Consider the following 17,271-nt stretch of genomic DNA (forward strand, 5'->3'; position numbering starts at 1 on the left):
GCTAGGAAGTCCCGACCGCAGACAGCAGCCTTGACCCTGGAAAATGATCCGGGCGAGAAGCAATTTCCCATACCGGGGGGGGGGGCAGATTATTACCCCATCACCCTTCATCTAGACCTAAAAACACCGAGTGATCCAAAAACAAATGGAAATATACCGCACGTCCGTTTCTATATATATGATATTTGCATTTACAGATATATATATAAAAGGAGACAATGAACACAAAACAAAGCACACAAACCATATGTAACCATTTATAGAAACAACACAAAACATCACGTCTTATTTATACTTAGACGGTCTGAGCGGCGTTTCCAGCTCGCGGGGGGAGCGATCGGCTGATCGGAGGACGGGAGATCGGGCACACAGAGAACAAGCAAATTCAGGCTTTAATCGTCCAAAATGTGACTCTGTTTATTATGAGATCAAAAAAATAAAAAAAAAATTACAAAAAAATAAAAAAGGGAGGATGAAAAAAAAATAATAATCAAAAAAAAATGCAATAGGTATCGTGATGTCTCCGTGAAGCTGCAGGCGTTAAAAAAAAGGAAAAAAGAAAAAAAAACGGAATTTATCCTGGAAAATCTAGGATTGAATGGGCCCCCCGCTCACCGGGCACAATAGAGATTGACTAGCGAGCCAAAAGCCATGCGTCGGCTTTTATTTATAGGCAAGGGGCTGTTTGGAAGATACCACCGAGTCGGAGCTGGAAGATGGGGCCATAAAAAAATTAGAGCGAGAACGACGATCGATTCCACACCCAGCACCCCTGAGTCTGCCGGAGACTTGGGCCCGCCCAGCCTGTTTAAACAGAAAGGACACAGATCCTGTCTGTTCAATGTATAAAAAAAAAACCCGATCAGACCGGGGAGAGAGAGGGGGAGAGAGAGTGTGTGTATGTGTGCGAGAGAGCGAGCGAGGGGGAGAAACATCGTGCCACAGAAAGAAACGGCGACAGGATCCTCTATGTATATAAAGATGGCCACGTTAGCTAACGGACAGCCAGACAATACCAGCCTCAATAGCAATCACGGCAACCCCAGCACCAACGGGCACATGAACGGATTAAATCACAGTCCCGGGAGCAGCTCCACCATCCCCATGAAGGATCACGATGCCATTAAGCTCTTCATTGGGCAGATCCCGCGCAATCTGGACGAGAAGGACCTGAAGCCTCTGTTCGAGGAGTTCGGCAAGATCTACGAGCTGACAGTTCTGAAGGACAGGTTCACCGGCATGCACAAAGGTCAGCAGCCCCGTCTCCTTAACTTTACCGGGGCGCGTCTTGGGGAGGGCAGGTTGGCCGTTAGCACTTGGAAGAGGGTAGTGTTGGTTGCTAGCGGTGGCGGCGGGTGTGGGGGGGGAAGGGGAGCTGTCCGGGAGGGCTGGTGCTGAACCGGATTCCTCGCATCCCTCCGTAACTTTAACCGGGTGCCTTTGGGGGGGGGTGATGAGGAAGCTGGCTTTGGCGGCTTGGCGGAGAGGGCAGCGTTGGCGGCTAGCGATGGGGAAAGCGGGAGCTGTCCGGTGAAGGCAGGTGCTGAACCGGACCGCCAGCAGCCTCCTTAACTTTAGCTCCATGCGTCTGCCAAGTGGAGGCTGGCTGTAGCGCTCCGAGCCGGGCAGAAAGGGGTAGTGAGACGCTGCATGAAACCCCACGGTGCCAACCGGAGCCGTTCCCTTAACTTTGTGCACATCTGGGGGGGGCGACCGGGGCGGCGGACACTCGGGGTTGCGAAGACAGCGAACGGCACCGGAGAAGGCTGGGAGCTGTCCGCAACCCCTGGTGCTGATCCGCTCGCTCGCCATCGCCTTAACTTTGCAACTTAAACATCTGGAACAGACAGGGAGAGCGAGATCTGTAACGGAAAGAATGAGAGCGTTAGAAGGGGCGGAAAAAAAATATACCGGGGGAGATAGAAGAATAGCAGCACGGACGGTACGTGGGATGAGAGCGCGGAGGGAGCTGTTTGCCGTGGAATCGGGGGGGGGGGTAGCTCCAACTTTGTTACATTATTGCACATCTGGGAAGGATGAGAGAGACCGGGCGTCTAGAAACAGCGCGGACATTCGAACGTTCTAAAATAGAACGTTCATTCGAAACCACTTCAGTCCCGGGAATGTGCTTTCCACCCGTAAACTTTTATATGTATCAGACCATGAAGGCAAAATCAATCGGGGAGCACGGAATCCTGCCCTTTAAAAAAGAATGTTTGGGGGAAAATTAGTATTTTTTTTATGTATACAATTTCACAATGGAGGGCTGGTGATGTATGTGGGGGGGGGCAGTACTTTGATATGTGTAAAATGCCATTTAAATTAAAAGAAAGAAAAGTGCATGGGGGGGGGGGTTAGAACAGCAATAAAAGCTGCCAGCGAAAAAGATAACTTTATATCGCATATCATATAATATAATATCATTCAGCCAGCCATATAACACATACCGGTGCACCAATCACAGCCACAGACTAATGAGTTATATATATATATATAGCATTATGGATTATTCACATTTAGGTAATGGCTACAGATACATTTCATTCTCCATTTATTTGGATTCGTCAAAAATCGCTAAATCCGTACTTTTCACCTAGAAGGATGTAACACGCCCTTTTGTTCGTGCTCCAGGGGTGAGAGTTTTATTGATTTACAATCTCTTGACTTTGGATTTTAGTTGTAAATCTGAAAGCCGTCGGCGCGCTGCATTGGCAGAGGAGCATTGCTATAGTATTTATTAACATATGGAAAGTACCTATATATATCTGCATGCCTATATATATATATCTATATATATATATATATGTGTGTGTGTGTGTGTAGCCCTCTTCTCATTCCATTCATAATACATGCATTGAAAATGTTAATGATCAGACTGAAAATGTGTATGTAGATAGAGATGTGAATGCATGAAATTCCGTGCACATTCATTACATGCGCGGCTCTCACCGCGGGTGATTTCTCACCAGATTCACAAAATAAAGAGCATCCGTTGCATCGCGACAGACGGCCGCTTGTACTGATGTCTTGTTCTGGAGGAGCTCGGTTTAGCCGTCGGTGCCCGAAGGAAAGCTCCCAGAACCCCCCCCCTTTTAACCGAGACAAAGCCTTTTTTTTCGGGGTTTTCGGACTGCACTTTTTCCGAAGGCTTTGCCTTTTGATGGAGGAGAGTCCGAAGTCTTATTACTCATACCGGGGTGTGCCTGATTTATTAGCTAATCCCGGTAAAAATATGCCTCTGGCCAGTAGGAAAAATTACCTGCTTGTCCCTGTTGATTAATTGCCGTTAGGAGTTAGCGCGACGCGCCGGTGAAGAATGAGCTTTCTATCTGCTTTCCAGCGCTTTCTTGACCATCGACGTACGATGGGGGCAAATATCACCTAAACGCTACATGATTGCAGCTTCCGTGAAATAATGTTAGAAACAGAGGGTCTTGTTTTACCTTATTAACTTTTCGCTATGTGCTAAGTGACTCTTAATATCTCCTATTAACCCCTTGGTGGACAGAGAGCACGGAACATAACGTATGTGCTTACCTGAGTGTCAATAATTTGCCCCCCCCTCCAAAAAATAACTAGGTGTTTAATTCAAGTCACTATCGACCCATAGATTCCCAATAGGCTAATAATATAAAACCCGGGACCCGCCAATAAATACATTCGCAAAGCGCATTATAGGGTTAATTTATTCTCTATGGCCATAGAGGGAGCTTTAAAGAAGGATTAACCCACATCGGGATATGAGACGGCATCAAAAACAGCTTTTTGATGTTCTTTGCGATACATTCTTGCAAATATTGTAACACCAGAACTAGAATTTTTTTTTAAAAAAAATCGTAGAAAACGACATATCGGTAAAAATAATTATTAGGTTTTTGTTAAATAATTAGCGACAAAGCAGGAGATAGAAACCTAGTAAAGACTCAAACCTCAATCAGTCGTTGGTCCCGTCTTAGATTCAGGAGCCGTATGTCTATCCCATGCGTGTTTAATACCCTCGCTGTATTACCCTCTACCACTGCTGCTGGGAGGCTGCTCCACTTATCTACCACCCTCTCAGTAAAGAAAGGATTACCATGGCAGTTTTTTTTTCTATCTTTTCAAATAAAATAGGTTGATAAATGAGTAAGAGGAAACCTCCCGACCGCTAATCACACTTGAACCGCTGGGCGATCCATTCATAAGTTCACGGTGTCCTGGTAGCCTGGCGTGCTCGGAAGGCGACTGCAGCGCGCTCTAAACGTTACAGCTCTCCAGGCAGTCGTATTCCAATGCATTATCCTTAAAGTTATTCCAAAGGCAATTTAAAGTGGTATTTAGTATAATAATTTTCAATTATAGTAATCAAAATAGACCTTTATTCGAAGGAGCCGCTTTTATTGCTGATACCGCGAGAGGCCTCCGAAGTCTTTTACACAAAACAGCTAACAGACGCATATTATTCATCATCATTCTATTTCAATGTAATCACAGCGCTGCTAAGCTTCTCGTACGGTTAACTAGTTAAGGCTTTACCGGCGCTCAGGTTACAGCCATGACCGGTCAGCCAAGACGTCTGGTGAAGGAATTGCTTTTTTTCAATAATTATGTTGCTGAGAGGTAGATATATGGAACAGCCTCCCAGCAGAAGTGGTAGAGGTAGTTTTATCATTGAAGCCTCATCCGGCCCCCATCAAGTCGGCCGTTTCTCCTGCTGTAAAGACTCAAACCTTAATCAGTCGTTGGTCTCGTCTTAGATTCAGGAGCCGTATGTCTATCCCATGCATGTTTAATACCCTCACTGTATTACCCCCTACCACTTCTGCTGGGAGGCTGCTCCACTTATCTACCACTCATTATAAAGAAAAGCTCCTTAGGTTACAGGGACATAGGTGTTGAATGCAGTCGATGAACCTACAATGACTTTTTGCTAAGTAAAGTTAGTTTAGAATCAAGTGAATTCTGTGCTTATTTGGTTTACTAAGCAGCCTCACCGAGGAGTGACGTCACATCGTGTCGCGTTTGGGCGGCCAGACGAAGAAAACAACATTCCAGTCCTTATTATGTTGTGAGATTGTTTGGAAAAAGGTAGTTATTGATTAAAACAGGACCAGATCCTAGAAACACAAGGTTTACCATCCGGCCCCCGTCTAGTCGACTCAAACCTTAATCAGTCGTTGGTCTCGTCTTAGATTCAGGAGCCGTATGTCTATCCCATGCATGTTTAATCCCTTCACCTCTACCACTTCTGCTGGGAGGCTGTTCCACTTATCTACCACCCTCTCAGTAAAGGAAAAAATCTAGGCTATTCCTTGTAGAATATAACTGTATTGTTTGATAGGAAAACATGACACGGCATTCCGTACTCAGTGGAAGAGCCAATGCTGGTTTGACGATGAATCATCGTTAAAGAATCCAGTCGAGCGGCCATTTTTAACATCAAAAAGTTGCATCCAGAACTATTGGCTGCAACGACCCACGGATTAGCAGAATAATAAAAAAAAATATTAATTTTTAATGTAAATAAATGACATTTCACCCTAGTGGGTGTTTTTCAGGAAGAAAATGTAGCAAAAAAAATAAAATAAACAGGAAAAATACATCCCATTTGCTTGGAATATTGTATTTTAAACAACAAAATGATCTCCCCGTATTAGCATATTATTTTTACATTTTTTTAATATTTTTTCCCCATTTTTCTCCAAGCATATTTTAATTGGGCTGCATAATTTATTTATTTATTTATTTATTCTGCCCCATTGGCTTTTCCTTACTAATATTTTCCCCCCCTTTCAACTTTTAGAACATTTTATTGCCATATTAATTACCATATTTTATGCAGCGGTGTCTCCAGCTGACTTCATCAATTAAATAAATTTTTTTATCAATTAAGTGTTTGTTTTTTTATTGATTTGGGGTATTTTTTCTTGGTATGGGTCAAATGGGCTGCCACTGGCTTGCATTTTGAAGAATAAAAGGAGGATTCTATGGGAAGAAGGCTACTAAAAGTTATACGAACTTGGCATGTAGCAGCGCTCTATACATTGGACCTCAATAAAGTCAATAAAATGATTCAAATCAATAAATATAACTATAAAAAATAAATATAATATATATATAAATAATATTTAAATATATAATATTAAATTAATATTTAAGATTACATTTTGAAGTACAAATTATTATTATGAACTTGTTGCTATTGTAACAATGTTGCAGCTGGCAGAATAAAAACTAACATCCGGTTTCCCGCGGCGTTAGGACATAAAATTACCAAATTTGTTTTTTTTTTTACTCTAGAAAATCTGGAAAAAATATTTTATGACGTAATACTCCTGAGATTGTGTGATTTTAAACCCAGCAAAAAAACTGCAAGCAAAGTTTACCCTACCCTCATTAATGGGGTAATAAAAAAAATGAAGGAGGGTCATGGAGAATCCTCAAGGTCATTAGAAGGTAATGGGTTCTACTGCGTCATTAGTTAGCTACATCACGCCAAATTTATTTTAAAAAAAAAAGTATTTTTATTGAATTCTTTATTTTCAAGGATTAATACAGATATAATTCAGCAAAGCAGGAAAAAAATAGTGATTGTCGACATCAATGAAGCCTCATCCAAGGAAAAATTAACAGATTTGGGGGGGGGTGAGGATAAAGGTTTGGAAGCATTTCACGATTTGATAGAATCCCAAGGAATTTAATACACCTTAAAATAACTGCCGGCCGTCGACTGGAGATAGAGTCTCACGAAGAAAGGTCACAGTGCAGAAATTCATAATCAATCCCATCAATACTGCGGTTGACGAGTGCGAGCGGAAACGACATTATACCGAGTGTGAGCGTTCCGTCCGTGGAATGCAGGCAGGTTATCAATAAGTAATATTTAAAGCGCCGCTTCCTATTCATACGACAAGCGATCAAGTAAATATTTTCGGAAAAAAGCAGACGTATTCGCGATAGGACCCGACATTCTGGCAGATATTTCAACAATTGCTAATCACGAGTCAATACCGTATTGATAATGTCTTGCCGAGACATGAAGGGCAATAATACATATTTTTTTTTAGAGCAGAATCCTTGTCTCGATGAGTTTCCTGCTGTATCGTACCGCACACTGCTAGACTCTTATGTCTTTGTAGTCCGACGGTTATTTTTCGGTATTTTTTTTTTTTGCATTTTTTTTTCGCCTGTAAATACAAGTTGATTGCTAACAAGGTACGTTGTGATAATACAGGGATAGCTAAAAGGGGGGGCGGGGGTGATTTGGAAGATTTAAATTGAAATTCTTACCCGAAAAAAGGGTACATTTTGTAAACAGAACATAAAATACATGGGGGGGGGAAAGATTAGATTGACTTGGGCAACTTTAAGTTGAAATTGCAGAAAAACGCCAATGCGGTTTATTGTATATTATTATATTTTGTCTGATAGCATATATATATATATATATTTATATATATATATATATATGCTATGTACATTATATACATATATAGATTGTTTTTCAAAAGTTGCCAAATTGAGAAAAATGTAATTAAATTTAAAACTTTAATTATATTTTCTGATTTATTTAATCGAGATTAAGTCTGGTTAGTTAATAGTTAAAAGTAAACACTTTAAAATGTCTCTTTTTTGATTTATGTTATGATTGCGGCACATTTTTTTAATGTGACATTTGGATATTATAACTCGATTCTACTAGGAAACCAAAATGAATCGTTAAGTATCATATCTACCTTCCCTAAAGGGTTAATGGGTAACTTGTAATTGCAATATCATTTTTAAAAGCACATTTGTGGAAGATTGAAAATAAAAAACCTTAAAAGGATCCAATTTGTACCATGGATCAATTACCTACTTTTTCTCCCTCCGTTGTATTGAAGTAAAGGGAATCCAGACCAATGGAATTAAAAGCCGCCTTGGAGATAAATGGTTAATTTTGCCACCAACACGATAGCTTTTCTCCCTTTTCGGTTTTCACGTTGTCTTCTGTGTCAAATAAAATGAGTCTCGGTACCAAAGCCGTCTTGAAAATAGGGATTTAAGAGAGAGCCATAATCTAACCATCCATATGGGATACCTTGTATCTACAAAGCTGCTCGAGAACTTAGAACCTGCTGTATGAAAAAGAGAATAATCTGTTAAAAAAAATGTATAAAAAAAACATAAATTATATCAAATAATGTCAAACATAAACAATAAGTGAAATTTAATGCGCAAAAACAAGCACAAAAAGTTTGATTGGATCATTTAGAGAATTTTTGCGAATGTAACATTTCCAGTTCTAAAGTATCATTAGTTAACCCTCCATGTACCATTTTGCTAACACTGATATATTAGGCTGGATTTTGGTCTCCCAAGTTGGAAGCTAGTGGGTTAAATACACCTGTTGATTTTTTCAGTCGAAAACCACCCTAGTTTCACAACTTGTAACGGTTCAGCCATTTTTTTTGTGGGGGGGGGCATACGTGACCCATTTCTATGAATGGTTTCACAGCGACGATGCATCAAGTAGACAAAAATGTAGCAAATATAAATATTTCAAAATTTCTAATGTCGTAATTTCAGAATATTTGGGATTGATTTTTGGCTTAAAATACGTGAATCTGCCCGTTCCATTATACCGACATATAGTGTGTATAGAAAATACATTCCATATTATTATTAAAAAAGGTTATTCTGCCACTTTCTAAAAAAATATATTCAAAAGGATTCACACAGCGGGTACAGACATTCCAAAAAATATTTCTTTAGCTACAAAAATAAAATATCATTTATGGCTCAGATAATATGCACCCTTTTAACTGTAGACTAAACCTTTGCTTTATAATATTTTTTTCAATTTTTTTTTATTATTTTTCTATTTTTTTTCTATTTTTTTCTATTTCTTTTAACAAACCAGCTTTGGAGGAGAGACTGTCAGACACTGAAGACTGAAGGACTAGAACTCGTTGGAAGCTTTAGCTTTTTGTGATCATGGACAGGCAATTTTCTCTCTTTTGGCCATAAGTGCCAAATCGCCTATTATATAGCGTAAAATCGCAGCCGGTTCTTTTGGGAAGAGTAGTAATAATCGTAGCACACCAGTGGGCGAAGTAATAAGCCCAACACACTCCCATACTTGATATCTCAATGTTCCATGTGGATCGCTCCAGTGAGAAAGTGACTGTCACAAGTCTAGAGTGTCGGGGAGAAAAGCGAGCAGGGTGCTGGGTTGTATGGCTAGTGGCATTAATAGAGGAAAGAGTGAGGAGGTTCTGCGGCTTTACAGGGAGGGAAGTTTATTTCAAAGAAGGAGAATGTTTAGAACAACAGACCAGAATCTAACACTAGAGGGTCAGAGGCTGAGATGGAATGTGAAGTAGGTTTACTTTACTGAGAGGGTAGTAGGTAAGTGGAACAGCCTCTAAGTAAGATGGCGAGGGCCATGTTAGGTTTTTGTGTTGATGGCATCCAAGTAGACTGGGTCGTTGAATGATATCTTGAGTTGATGGGATACGTAGTTCTCGACATCTCACCCCCTTAATAAATCTCCTGAAGTCTTAGAATGTTGGGTGATGCATTAACGTTACCAGCATGTAGCTAATTACAAACTCTGAAAATGGGTTAATCTCGGCAGGGGACTAGATTTAGGAAGAATACAAGATTTTGACGTTTCTTTCACAGGGTGTACTTACTGATCCTAAAGGCTTTTGGCACCCAAGCTGGCCGTCCTCGTTGCGCTAAAGGATGCCACATTTTGCTTGCCGGCGCTAAAAGAATTATATTTTCTATAAGAACAGAAAGGAAGGGTTTTTTTAAAAACGGAGAAACGTCAGAACAAGAGGCGATTATCTAGAAACACAAGAGGGTCAGAGGCTTAGATGGAATGTTAGGAAGTTTTACTTTACAGAGAGCGTGGTAGATAAGTGGAACAGCCTCCCAGCAGAAGTGGTAGAGGGTAATACAGTGAGGGTATTAAACATGCATGGGATAGACATACGGCTCCTGAATCTAAGACGAGACCAACGACTGATTAAGGTTTGAGTCTTTACAGCAGGAGAAACGGGCGACTAAACGGGGGCCGGATGGGGCCGAATCTGCCCACCAGGACTTTTTTGGTTCTTATCTCCTTCTATTATGGTCTTCTTGACCCCTCGTTGTCAGAAGACGGGCCAAATCATGCATAAAGTAGAATTATTATTATTATTTTCCCAAAATACAGTTTTTTCCCCCTCCTGGATGGACTCTGTGATCGCGTTAACATTGATACATTTTAGAACCTTCATATTAACTATTTAGTTGCCAGCAAAAGATAGAAATCGAGCACTGGGTGTGCTTTGCTGCATAAAAAAAAGGAGTTAACGTCGTTGAGTCCTTATTTTTTTTTTGTTTAATTCTTTTCACTGTAGGTTATTGCGGAAAATAGTAGCGTAATTATGAAAGGCAACGCTTAAGTGCTTCTAATAAATTGCATTAAGGCACTTGCAATTCTTTACAGCTGACTGCTAAATACGCTAACTACCCGGCTCGCTAACGGCCGGCAGCGAGTCGCGTGAAATTCTAGCCTCTGCTCATCCGTGATATAGAAAGGGTTAAAGGGACGCTCCCCCCCATGCGCGTAATTGCATATATTAGCTGCGCGGCCCCTTTAAATATTTACGGTGTCTCCCTTATAATCGCAATATATAATATATTATTATTATTTATTGTTTTATATAGCGCCATCACATTCCGTAGCGCTGTACAATGGGTAGGCAGGACTTAACAAGCAGTATGTAACATAACAATATGACTTAAAGAAACAACAGGTGAGAAGGGCCCGGGTCAAAGGAGCTTACAATCATATAGCTATATTAGCCCAGGAGAGGGCTTCCATATGAAGAAGAGACCTCCGAGGTCCCGAAAGCTCATGTAACTTCATACCTTTTTCAATGCTGGCCCGATAGAAACTTTGAAAAAGGTTTGCTTTTTGCTTAAATTTAAATAATTTGCATGCTTACACCAGCATAAGCCAGGAATTAACCCCCAAACTAGATCAGACCCATTCAACTAATCTAGTCGGCTGTTTTTCGTTGGTCTCGTCTTAGATTCATGAGCCGTATGTCTATCCCATGCATGTTTAATACTCTCACTGTATTACCCTCTACCACTTCTGCTGGGAGGCTGTTCCACTTATCTACCACCCTCTCATTAAAGTAATTATCTTTTTACAACATTGATGTTACCTTTTTATATATTTTTATAAATATTATCCGTTATTTTTTCCCCGTTGTGAACCAAGTATCTTTTGCGAAGGTTTTCTTGCATTTCTGACGTTTACATTTTAAGGCTAAACTGTAAACTTTAAACGCAGGTCTCAGACAATAACAGCAGCCGTGAATAATCCCGTGCCTTGCGCGGCCCGCTTTCATAGCTCACATGAAGCTTAGCGACAGAGAAATCAAAAGTGAAAGCCACACGCAGCTCCCTTTTTACGGATCGCAATAATATTTCGTGGTTTGTACCGGCTGAGTCCTGTGCATCCCGCATTAGTATTACCTTTTCATTTTATACCGGAGCAGTAAACTAGCAGAGTAGCCAAACCGGGGGAATAAATATTTGATTTTTACCCTTTTTGTGCAGTTTTAAAATGAAGTATAGTATATAAGTAAAATATATATATATATATATATATATATATATATAACTTATATAAAATAAACAATAAAACAAATATGTGTAATAATAATAATAAATAATTCTAATAATAATAATAATTATTAGTATTATTAGTTTTATTATATTGATATTACTGTTATTATTATATTATTATTATTAGTTTTTTATATTATTATTATTATTATTATTAGTTTTTTATATTATTATTATTATATTATTATTATTATCATTAGTTTTTTATTATATTATTATTATTAGTTTTTTATTATATTATTATTATTATTAGTTTTTTATTATATTATTATTATTATTATTATTATAATATTTTTTTCATATATTCTGTCCACACTTCTATAGACAAAGTTTTATGTATAACCAGACGATATTAGTGCTACGGAATCCATTCAGAAGTACTGAGCACAGAGCTAACATTTTTAAAGTTTAGATTTGATTTATTTGTAATTTTTCAAACATAACAAGAATTTTTGTTTTTTGAGGTTGGACGCTGGGTAAATTTTGTAGCAATTCTCTTGCAGGACGTTGTATTAAACCGTAAACCGTCTTAAATGGAATGGTTGTGAAGCCAAGATAGCGTTGCGATGTATTTTAGTACTAGTGATGTTTCATTTAAGCAAGATTTTAAGATGGAAACTCCACTTTTTGCCATACAGTGCCCAAATATTCAATAATTCGAAGAATCCTTAGAATTCTGCTTCCTGTCAGATGCGATAAACTCTCTCAATTCCTTCCCTCTTTCTTTCTTTCTTTCTTTCTTTCTTTCCTTTTTTCTTCTTTCCTCCTTTTTCTTCTTTCATTGCATTTCATTTCCTTACTTCCTTCTTTAACTCACTCTTTTCTTCTCTCCTCTTCATTTTCTCCTTTCCTCGCTTCCTTCCTTTCTTCCATACTTTCCTTGCTTCCTTTCTTCCTTACCTGCTTTCCTTCATTCCTTGCTTCCCTCCTTTTCATCCTTCCTTCCATTCTTTCTTCCTTCCACCCAAAGCTCGATATTAACTTCTATAAATAGATATATATTTCCATGTAAGTCTTTTTTTATAAATTCAATAAAGATGGAAATGTATTATTTTTCCATTTTTTTTCCATTTTTGAAGCATAGTTTTTAAGATCCGTGTGAGCTTCTCTGCAGCCTCTCACCTTGTCTACCTAGCTCTTCAACACTTCAAACGTCCTTTTGGGGTTGGCTTCTTGGGTTTCTTAAGGACAAACGATTTATCCTGGACAAGGCTTTATAGTCTTGCTCGCTCTGAGATCAGCGTATCTAGGCTGATGGAAAGAGCAGAGACGGCTTTGTAGTTTTTCCCATTGCTTTTATTATTTATTCTTCTTTTTTTTCCCTCTAATCTCTGTCTGCTTGACCCAGTGCAGCTAAACAGAGTAAGTGAATTTTTATAGCATCATCAATATAATCTTTAAGTAATCAACATCCATACGTGCGCCATTGCCCAATGCCTTTTTTTTTAAGTAATAAACTGCTGCTCTCAATAAATTGCTCTGACGGACCATGCAAGATTTTTATTTGTGCTTTTGTTGAACAGAACTACCAAAAACTCAGCCTTTCTTAATCCTTAACATGGTTTCTTATGTCTTAGGTGTTGTATCGTCGTAAAATATTTTTGTTTGCTATTCTTTAAAAAAAAAAAAACTGCTTCGCCTGCCTCTCGAAGAACCCCAAGTTTGGGGAGTCCTAATTTTTTATGGCTATATTGCTTATCAAGGAGCTGGATCATTGGGACGGCACTACCCTTTAACACACTTTGACTCCCTAGCATTTTAAAGCCTTCTCTGGACTTCCTGTGTGGTAGGAAGGGGCCGCTCAACCCTAAGGTTTAGTTGGAATAATTCATAGTCCCCCAAAATATACAAAAATATGAGATATTTATGTATCATACAGAGGTAAGATTGAAGGTCTGGTTTTCAAGAATACTTCTCTTTCATCTTTAAATCAGCTAGTAACGCATACATAATAAGAAAGTATTTGTTCTTCGTGTTGTGCGAGAGGTAAAGCCATGTGGTCAATCTCATCATCGTTCACACAAGCCATTGAAAGAACTATGAAGTCTTATACCAGGTCCACCACGAGCGATGTTGGGTTCATTCATGATGGATCTTGTAGACCACACATTGATAATGATGGATAAAGGTTAGTTTTACCATCCAGTGTCATCTTCATCCTTAAGCATGTTGGATGAACCATCACTTTGACTGTAGACACCATCAACACGGCTTACTGAATAGTAAGGAACGAATGACTGAAGCTTTCTTGGAGGACAGAAGATGTGAGGACAGAATTATGTCCGTGTTGATATAAGAAGATGACAATCATCTAATAGAATATATGAGTGTGGGAAGCTTAGCACAGAATTTAGGAACAACGAGACAATAGCTTGGAATCCTAGGTAAGAAGTGTAGAATTAGGACTGTATCCAGACATTCGGGGATAATAGCCCTGTTCCCAGCATTTTATTTTCAACATAAGATGCTTCTGGCCCAAATCCCTACATCACATTATGATTCCACTTGCTGGTAGTTTGGCTCAAGGGATCACCGCTTGACAAATCTTGGTGAATTAGTCCTGAATAATACAAGGAGCTTAAGTACAGAGGGGAAATTACATAGGGGGCCCCTGGAGGTTCCTTGGATTAAAGATTACGGGTGAGAGACCAAAAAGCAGTCAACGGTTTCAGCTCCGGACTGCGACACGTTACACGAAGCCACAACACGCAGTACATGTGTTCTGCTTCGTCTACTGAAACAAGCTAATAACAAAACAGAAATGTCTAAAGAAGTATGTTGGGTGAAATAATAAATAAATTTAGGGTCATGATCTAGAATTTCAACATCAATTTTGCTCTATAATTTATTTTTGGAGACCTTTGACCTTCTTTAGCCAACAACTTCATTGTTCCATGATGGAACGTAGAACATGGATTCGTGACACTTTTGGATAAGTCCACTTTTTTGGATATTTTGTGCTATAAATGCATCATTCTGTGGTCCTTCGCTCTTCACTAATGAGAAGGAGCCAAATGTGCCAAGTGGTGACATATTTTAGCTGGGTGCAGCATCCCAACCATCTCCTAATGCCTACCCCCATGACCTCCATCTTCTAGGAGCTAGGATATGACATAGCGGAAATGCTATGCAATGCAGTCAGCCAATGGTGTAGAGGCACATTTGGGAGCCTGATCGTCCAATAGGGGAATCTGCCCCTGGTTATACCGCCCCCGAGGAACCGCCACCCTAGTTGCCCAAGGCCAGAATGCTCTGCTGGTCCCAATGCTAATAGACTCATACTTTACACCTTTTTTTTTTAACCCTTTAACAGCTACATGTTTGTTCTCGTAATGCAATACCAGAGATCACATGATCTTATTAAAAATGATATATAAAGATTCTGTAAATAAGGGCATTATATGAAATATACTGAGCGACGTATCTGAATTTTCCATAGCACGGAATGAAATATGTTCCGGGTGCCGGCCGTAATCGCTCGACTTCGATGAGTCTGTTCGGGGCATTCTTTATAAATTCTAGACACCGTTTTTTTTGGCTTGTGTTTTTATTTTATATATTTAACTTTTGCAATGTTTGCAGTGTACACATGAGCGGGATTGGGTGCATACACAGCATTTCCACTTACATCCACTAAAAACTTAGAAACAGCCCCATAAAACATTGTAAAAGTTTATGCAACGCAATATAACATTTTTAGCTAGCATAAGACATTTTTGGAAGGGGTTTTTTTTTTGGGTTTTTTTTGAGCCGTTTTTCTCTTTTTACGCTCATTCACATCCTGGCATGTATATTTAATGTTTCTATTTATTTGGGTTTTAATTAACATTTTTAACCCCTTTATTGCTCAGTGTGAGAGTGGCCCGCGGCATGAAAGAATTTGCGTAGAAATACTCTCGTCAACATGTTTCGGGTAAATGTATTGCGATAATTCTATGTTTCTAGGGCCGTAATGTAACGGAGCTGTCCAATTGGTTACGCTTGGAATTATTAACTCTTTAGGCCAAGCGACATATGTAGTTATGAATGGGTCTAAAATCAAAAGGACACCCCAGGCGTCATATGGACTTTAAAGCATACGGGAGCTGAGAGGTCCCTTTAAACAGATTCTGCAGAATCTTTCCTCCCTATCCATTTGTCCTTTCCCCCCAGCCCCGAGCAATAAGTGGAGATGGCTTTACTTTACTGAGAGGGTAGTAGATAAGAGGAACAGCCTCCCAGCAGAAGTGGTAGAGGGTAATACAGTGAGGGTATTAAAGGGTATCAGAATGTAAATATGATTGGATTTTATTTATCAGCTTTCATTTTTAAGAGAAGTTTCACGTGTGCCCAAATATTAGGCTGGCGTGGTCTCTAACGTCAATCGGCTTTCTAATTTGCCGTCTGACAGAGCGCATTAACTGGATGCCGGATCTTAAAAGCGGATTTGGACTCGCTACAGGAAGAGCTCGAAACATCGCGTCTCAAGGAGGCAGCTTGCTTTACTTGCCAGAGCCGGGTCTTTTCTTGGGACTTGCTGTTCTTTTCTTAAAATTCTACTTTAAAGCGGACCTATAGGGCACAAGTGAATTAATATTGTAGATTGCAATTAAAAAAAAAAAACAACAAAAACTGACATATTTTGGGCAACAGTTGAATCATTAATTTAAATGGATCCATGTTTTTTTTATTTCTGTTTTTTTTTTTTAATTTAATTGTGAAATCTGTTATTCGGTTACTTGTTCTAAATGTGTCTCTGATGTTAAATCTCAGCCATTGTCTATTATTTTATTTATTTTTTTTTTTTCTATTATATATTATATATTAAATATATTATTCTATTATTATAACATTTTTTTTCTTTTTTTTAAAAGGCAACAATAAAGCATCTATTTGTGTTTTTTTTTATATTTTTTTTATATCTTATATCATTTTTATATATATTAGATCTACAGATCTCATGCCAAAGGGATTTTTTTTACATTTTTAACTACTTTAAAAAATATGGCAAAAGCTGCTGAATCATAATGAAATGAAAAAAATGCACGTTTTATATTATCTGATTTTCTCTGTATTTTGTTTTTTATTTTTTTAGTGACATGGTAGATTTAACCCTGCAAAGACAAAGCAGTACTGAAGCAGTTAAATCATGTTTATTTATATATATATATATATATATATATATATATATATATATATATATATATATGTTGAGCCAAAGTTATTTAATTAGCATCCATGAGCGGAATTAAATAACTTTTTTTTTTAAAAGAAATTCAAGGATTTAAGTGGTAATAGAAAAATCTATTTTAGTTTAGCGAAGTAACAAAACCTTTTTATTACGTGTCCCTCTCCATAGGCGTCCGTATGATTTCACAGGGAGCGTCTACAAAAAGATCAAAGACCCCCAGGAGCGTGCATATATATTATTCATATACATTCAGTATACATTAAAACGCACCAGCCGCGGCCGAACGGCCAGTGATGGACACTTCTGGGGGGCTGTGGTTAGAGGTGTGACTGTCGATAGGGCTTTGTGCCATATTGTGGGGTATTTGTGTAACCGGGCGGGGCATTTAGAAGAAGAATAATGGGGTTAATTTACCCCGTTTAATTTATAAAGCCGTTCCCTGCTGTCTC

General features: G+C 38.8%; 1 protein-coding gene across 11 annotated transcripts in view; it reads left to right on the forward strand.

Annotated features, from left to right (window-relative positions):
* The first annotated feature begins 877 nt into the window (after positions 1 to 877).
* CELF4 (CUGBP Elav-like family member 4) overlaps positions 878 to 17,271 on the forward strand; it is a 453,257-nt gene continuing 436,863 nt past the window's right edge. For all 11 annotated transcript variants that reach the window (XM_053448271.1, XM_053448296.1, XM_053448277.1 and 8 more), the window contains exon 1: positions 878 to 1,249. In XM_053448271.1, coding sequence (XP_053304246.1) covers positions 901 to 1,249 — 349 coding nt within the window. In that variant the 5' untranslated portion in view covers positions 878 to 900. The remainder of the gene's footprint in view (positions 1,250 to 17,271) is intronic.

Source organism: Spea bombifrons, chromosome 1 (genome assembly GCF_027358695.1).
Source record: "Spea bombifrons isolate aSpeBom1 chromosome 1, aSpeBom1.2.pri, whole genome shotgun sequence".
In the NCBI taxonomy this organism is placed as follows: domain Eukaryota; kingdom Metazoa; phylum Chordata; class Amphibia; order Anura; family Pelobatidae; genus Spea; species Spea bombifrons.